The following is a 5,959-nucleotide window of genomic DNA, read 5'->3' as shown; positions in this document are numbered from 1 at the left end:
ATACATGTTTAAATGAATGGTAATTACTTCAGACAGGAAAAACTAGACCAGCAGCACGTCTGCTGAGCCAAGTTATTTGTGCGTATGTCTGCTCTTCAAGAGGGGGAGAAACGTCAAAGTCTGATTTCGTGCTTGGCAAAAGATCACCAAGTGACTTCCAAAACCTCAGAGGGGTAAGAAAGTCTCTCCATAGTCTGTCTGTGGGGAGATTTTGGAAGAAGAAAGGGTGAAAAAGCAGCTAAAGAGGGGGCACCTGGAGTTGAACCAGGGACCTCTTGATCTGCAGTCAAATGCTCTACCACTGAGCTATACCCCCTTGCTTTTACACCTCTCACAAGGTCATTTTAAAAACATTTCTATAAGACTGACACCTTTTCCTGCCCACTGGCTAGATTCTTACCCCTGAGCGCCCCCTGTGCACTTTAATGTGCCTGACAGAGGGTGTACAGGGACTTCAGTATAATAAATTATGACAAATATAATTACTACAGACAAGAACAGAGAGAAATCCATACAAACAGGGAGGAGTTACTCCCACCGTGCACAACCCCTGTGCTTCACTCATAGTCAGGGCTTCACTACATTGAATGCTGAAGCTCACAAGACCCAAGATAGCTCTCCCCTTTTCCTTCTAGGATGAATTTAGGCAAAAGGAAGGTGAAAGGAAAAGAAAACAAGGGAGCAGCTGGAGTTGAACCAGGGACCTCTTGATCTGCAGTCAAATGCTCTACCACTGAGCTATACCCCCTTGGCACAGCATGTTTGTAAGGATATTTTAAAAACGTTTCTACAGAGAGACAAGTTTTTCCATCCACTGGTTAGATTCTTTACCTGGACAGCCCCCTGTGCACCTTAGTGCACCTGCCAAAGGCTGTACAGAGAATTACTATAGACAATAAAAAATGGAGACAAGTACCCACAGACAGGGAGGAGTCACTCCCCCAGGGCACAACCCCTGCACTTCCCTCATAGTCAGGGGCTCGGTATGTTGAATGCCGAAGCTCACAACCAACCCTCATAGCACAGCTCAAGCTCACAAGACCCAAGCAGAGCTCTCCATCTTCTTTCAGTGACATTTTTTTGGCAAAAGGAAGGTAAAAATAAGAAGACAAGAGGACAGCCAGATTTGAACTGGCGACCTCTTGATCTGCAGTCAAATGCTCTACCACTGAGCTATACCCCCTTGGCACGGCATTTTCACAAGGTCATTTTAAAAACATTTCTATGGAGGGAAGTTTTTCGATCCACCAGTTAGATTCTCTACATTGACAGCCTTCTGTAATGCACCTGCCAGAGGGTGTACAGAGAATTACTGCAATCAGAAATGGAGACAAGTACCCCCAGAGGAGGAGTAGTTACTCCCACAGGGCACAGCCCCTGCACTTTCTTTATAGCTGGGGGCTCAGTACCTTGAATGCTGAAGCTCACAAACCGACCCTCATGGCACAGCACAAGCTCACGAGACCCAAGAGAGCTCTCCATCTTCTTTCTGTGACAAATTTAGGCAAAAGGAAGGTGAAAGGAAAAGAAAACAAGGGGGCACCTGGAGTTGAACCAGGGACCTCTTGATCTGCAGTCAAATGCTCTACCACTGAGCTATACCCCCTTGGGAGAACACCTTTGTAAGGACATTTTAAAAACATTTCTGCAGAGAAACACAAGTTTTTCTCTCCACTGGTTAGATTTTCTTCACTTGGCAGCCCTGTGTGCCTCATACACCTGCCAAAGGTCGTACAGAGGATTACTGCAGACAGTCAAAAACAGAGACAAGGACAGACAGGAGTTACTCCCCCAGGGCACAGCCCCTGCTCTTTCCTTTTAGGTGGGGGCTCAGTATTCTGAACACCAAAGCTCACAGACCAACCCTCACTGCACAACACAAGCTCATGAGACTCAAGCAGAGCTCTCCATCTTCTTTCTAGGATGAATTTGGGCAAAAGGAAGGTTAAAGAGAAGAAAAAAGGGGGCACCTGGAGTTGAACCAGGGACCTCTTGATCTGCAGTCAAATGCTCTACCACTGAGCTATACCCCCTTGACACAGCACCTTTCACAAGGTCATTTTAAAAACATTACTACAAGAAAGACACATTTTTGTCCACTGGTTAGATTCTTGCCCTTGAGAGCCCCCTGTGCACCTTAATGTGCCTCACAAAAAGCGTACAGACACTTATGATGATAAATATTATTCCTACAGAGAATTAATACACACAAAGAGGGAGTTAGTCACTCGCACAGGGCACAGCCCCTGCACTTCCCTCATAGTCAGGGCCTCAGTACCTTCAATACCGAAGCTCACAAACCAACCCTCACAGCACAAGCTCTCCAGACCCAAGCAGAGCTCTCCATCTTCTTTCTGTGACATTTTTTGGCAAAAGGAAGGTGAAAATGAGAAGAAAATAAGGGGGCACCCAGATTTGAACTGGGGACCTCTTGATCTGCAGTCAAATGCTCTACCACTGAGCTATACCCCCCACCTGCCCGCCAGGAATCTCCCCATTAATTACCAACTGACACAAACATCCAACAATTAATCCTGGGACAAAAAATTTATGGAATACTCATCCCTTTCCTCACCAACAGCCCACTGCCAGTCCTCTTCTCTTCTGGGTCTCTGCTTCTTCACCTCTTCCCAGCACCTGATCAAACGGAGGACAGAGCCTGCAGACAGTTTTGAGGAAAGTATCGAGGTAAAGAGCTCCAAACCAACATTTTCTGGATAAAAAGAAGGAAAAAGGAGGGGGCACCCGGATTTGAACCGGGGACCTCTTAATCTGCAGTCAAATGCTCTGCCCCTGAGCTATACCCCCACCTGCCCAGGTGTGCCAGGTACAGCTCCTCGTGGGCAGTGATGAGGCAGCTCAGCTGCATTCCACCACCTACACTCACCACACCTGCAGCACTGCCTCTCCCACACAACTGCCCTCTCATTACCCCTCATTTTACTTTAAACCCCACCCCAGCTGTCTCACTGCACTTAGAGACAGGTTCCAGGCACCCAAGCTAATGAATTCCCAGTTATCTTGCTCTAAAACATCCCATAATGGAGAAGGCACAAAGAACACTGACTTCAAAACCCCGCTGAAGGCCCTGGGCTGCACCTCTGTTTGGTCTCAGGGTGTGCCCTGCTGCCCAGGGGATACCAAAACCAAACACCCAAAGCATTTAATCCAACAGTCACACCGTTCCCTGCCTTGGAAAAAGTCTTTACAAATCAAAAGTCCGGCAGAAGCTGTTAAAATAGCTCAAGGGGGAACAGCTTTATTTTAGTGGGGGTTCCTTACTGATAAGCGTCTCTCTGCATCTCTCCCCACGTCTGAGGAACAGCTGCTGTGTCAACAGTGGACTGGAAAGACATCGACTCGGAGTGTTGTGCTGACAGTCAGCCCACCCGTTGCACCCTTCCGGGGGTTTCAGGTCTGCAGGGAAGAAGCCACCAGCTCCCACATGCTCCGTGGAATGGCCTGTAAAGAGAGAGCAGCCCTCAGTCCAGGTCAGTCCTCCTCCAGGTTTCCCCTCCCCAGCCTTCGCCAGTGCATGGCTCCTGATTATCCTGTGGGAACATCTGAGAAAATTTTTTAGGTCATAATATTTTACAGATTCGCATTGGTTAAGCCAAACAGATGCTTAAATACAACCCACTGCAAGACCCTGCTGCTCCTGTCCATCGTTACCTGGGTTTGTGCTACAAAATCTGAGGCTTTGCTCTCCCCACCACCCTCTTTCTTCCCCAATAACCTCTCCAAACTGGAAGCACCAGGAGCAGCACAGAAGTATCTGAAATCCCTAAGGGTGCTGTGGCACCAGCTCCGTGCCAGCCCAGACAGACGCAAGCCCAGCCAGTCCAGGGGCCAGTCAGGGGGAGCAGCACCCCACTGCCTGCCCCACAGCCCCCAGCAGCACGTGCACAGGGGTCACTCTGGGTGTCACGGGGCACCAGGGACAATAGCCAGGACAAAGTCACTCCTGTTTTCACTTCTAAGCCCAGGTACACAGCAGGCCCCCAGCCGTCCTTGCTCCGGAGGGGCAGAGCACAGGCAGAGCCGCAGCTCACATCCAAACACCTCCCTGGCTCTGCTTCAGCCAGAGGAACACCGTGAAAAACACAAAAAGCTTCGCGTAGGGTAAGGAGCTGCTGCACAGACATACCTTCAGCTCCAATTGTGAAGCCTTTCCCCCATCTGGAAAGTTCAGCTCACCTCTTCGACCTGCAGTTAATGATCTCATCTGTTCACCGCTGCTGGAGGGTTTAGGGGCATGTTCTCAGCCACAACCTCAGCCAGCAGTGGTAGCTCAGTGTGTCCTTGCATGGCTGCAGCAAGGTCTAAGAAATATTCTTTGGAGCCCAGTGACTGAATGAACTCTGCGGCCCAGGGTACAGACCAGCTTCAGGCAGCGTTTCTCCCCCACGCAGAATCAGAGCGGGATCTCTACGCAGTTCAGTTGCCCACTCTGGAAGAAAATTCCAGACCTACACTTTGGAGAGCCCCTGTATGAAGGTTTCTTGTAGAAGGGTTTCCACAGACACCTCTCAGTTTGTATCTGTACGTACCTAAACTGCATCAGTTCGGTCAGAACAGCTAAACTTTCAGTCATTCCAGCGCAACCCCCTGCCAGATATTTCCCAGCAGAACAGGAACCTGCCTGAGAGATTTATCCTTGGATATCACAACTCCAGATCCCTTTTTTCTGGCTGAAGCATACACCCACACTATTTATTTGGTATAAGGACTTTTATTTTCTCTCTGGGAAGATGAACACGTTTATGCAATGCTTCCTGCGTTGGAGGCTATCCTGGGCCACAGATCCGCACACTCCTTAGCCACAGGGCCTGTGATCGCCGAGCCTGGAAGAGAGCAGACGACAGCCGCGCATCAGAGGAGCAAGGAGGTGCAGAGATGCTTCAGGGCAACATTTTACACCAACACCAGCTCAGAGTGACTGTGCTTGAGTTTGAGGAGAACCTGTGTCCCTTTGCACACGAGATCACAGCTCTCCGACCAGCAACACCAACCCTCCACCCCTCCCCGCATTCCCCATTTCACCCAGTGCAGCAGGATTCTCATCCGTACCTTTCATTTCACCTTTATTATTTACTATCACTCCTGCGTTGTCTTCAAAATAGAGGAACACCCCATCTTTTCTCCTATATGATTTCCGCTGCCGAATGACCACTGCTGGGTGGACTGCAAAGAGAAACAGGCAGCTCAGGATCACAAACATCCTTTTAAGCACACCCCAGAGGAGCTGTTCTCCTGCAGCATCTAACTCGATGCATGGGTTTGGGTTTTTTTTTTTCCACTTTTCATATCTACAGTGCTCTGCTAAGAGAGATAACAGTTTACAGTCTACACTACACTTTAAACTGACTCTGTAACACTTACAGCTGCATCCACACTCGGATAATTCCATGTTTTTCTATTTTCCCAACTTTATTTCTAAAAATTCCCTTAACTCACAGACAATATTCACCAAGAATCCCTCCCTCTCCCTCCGGAGCAGCAGCAAACCACAGCAGAATGTCACAGCGCTGATTGAAACGAACAGCACGAGCTGCCGCTTCACCCAAAAGCGATGCCTTTCCTCTGCCCTTCCACGACAACTCGCAGAGCCACCGCACACAGACCCAACGAGTGCTTTTCAGAAGGGTGGAGGTGCCGCTCCGGAGATTCAGCGCCTGCTTCTGCATCAGTTTGAGGGAGAAACCACGCTCCCCTCTGGAGAGCAGCCCCTCCATCCCTCACAGGATGGACACAGCAGCCAGGCAGCTCTCGACAGGAGACACCACTCCTCTCCGCACTCACCCTTTTTCCGCAGCTCGGGCTTGCCCTTCTTGACAGTGGCCATCACCATGTCGCCCACACCAGCCGCCGGCAGCCGGTTGAGGCGGCCCTTGATGCCCTTCACGGAGATGATGTACAGGTTCTTGGCACCTGGAGGGAAGCACCGTCAGTGACCGCA

At 49.7% G+C, this 5,959-nt stretch overlaps 1 protein-coding gene and 7 non-coding genes across 8 annotated transcripts; all 8 read right to left on the bottom strand.

Moving 5' to 3' along the window:
* Positions 1–244: 244 nt before the first annotated feature.
* On the bottom strand, positions 245–316 carry TRNAC-GCA. The gene has a single exon. It is a non-coding gene; the product is annotated as a tRNA-Cys (tRNA).
* A 360-nt stretch (positions 317–676) lies between these two features.
* Positions 677–748, bottom strand: TRNAC-GCA. Its single transcript has one exon. It is a non-coding gene; the product is annotated as a tRNA-Cys (tRNA).
* A 363-nt stretch (positions 749–1,111) lies between these two features.
* On the bottom strand, positions 1,112–1,183 carry TRNAC-GCA. The gene has a single exon. It is a non-coding gene; the product is annotated as a tRNA-Cys (tRNA).
* Positions 1,184–1,534: 351 nt separating this feature from the next.
* Positions 1,535–1,606, bottom strand: TRNAC-GCA. The gene has a single exon. It is a non-coding gene; the product is annotated as a tRNA-Cys (tRNA).
* A 355-nt stretch (positions 1,607–1,961) lies between these two features.
* Positions 1,962–2,033, bottom strand: TRNAC-GCA. The gene has a single exon. It is a non-coding gene; the product is annotated as a tRNA-Cys (tRNA).
* Positions 2,034–2,400: 367 nt separating this feature from the next.
* Positions 2,401–2,472, bottom strand: TRNAC-GCA. Its single transcript has one exon. It is a non-coding gene; the product is annotated as a tRNA-Cys (tRNA).
* Positions 2,473–2,736: 264 nt separating this feature from the next.
* Positions 2,737–2,808, bottom strand: TRNAC-GCA. The gene has a single exon. It is a non-coding gene; the product is annotated as a tRNA-Cys (tRNA).
* Positions 2,809–4,718: 1,910 nt separating this feature from the next.
* RPL23 (ribosomal protein L23) lies at positions 4,719–5,928 on the bottom strand. Its single transcript, XM_010083779.1, has 3 exons — positions 5,803–5,928; positions 5,071–5,184; positions 4,719–4,844 (listed from the first exon to the last, which is right to left on the bottom strand). Exons 1-3 carry the CDS (start codon positions 5,849–5,851, stop codon positions 4,762–4,764), a joined length of 246 nt encoding a protein of 81 aa, XP_010082081.1. The 5' UTR covers positions 5,852–5,928; the 3' UTR covers positions 4,719–4,761.
* Positions 5,929–5,959: the final 31 nt, after the last annotated feature.

The sequence above is a fragment of the Pterocles gutturalis genome, unplaced genomic scaffold, assembly GCF_000699245.1.
Source record: "Pterocles gutturalis isolate BGI_N339 unplaced genomic scaffold, ASM69924v1 scaffold8905, whole genome shotgun sequence".
NCBI lineage: Eukaryota > Metazoa > Chordata > Aves > Pterocliformes > Pteroclidae > Pterocles > Pterocles gutturalis.
Note: the sequence above shows the minus strand (reverse complement) of the source record. Positions and strands in the feature narration are given on the sequence as shown.

Coding starts and splice junctions, on each gene's coding strand:
- RPL23 (XM_010083779.1), bottom strand. CDS start 5,851: ATGGTGATGGCCACTGTCAAGAAGGGCAAGCCCGAGCTGCGGAAAAAG. Junction 5,185..5,802: donor GCCCGAGCTGCGGAAAAAGG/GTGAGTGCGGAG, acceptor TTCTCTTTGCAG/TCCACCCAGCAGTGGTCATT. Junction 4,845..5,070: donor TAATAAAGGTGAAATGAAAG/GTACGGATGAGA, acceptor GCTCTCTTCCAG/GCTCGGCGATCACAGGCCCT.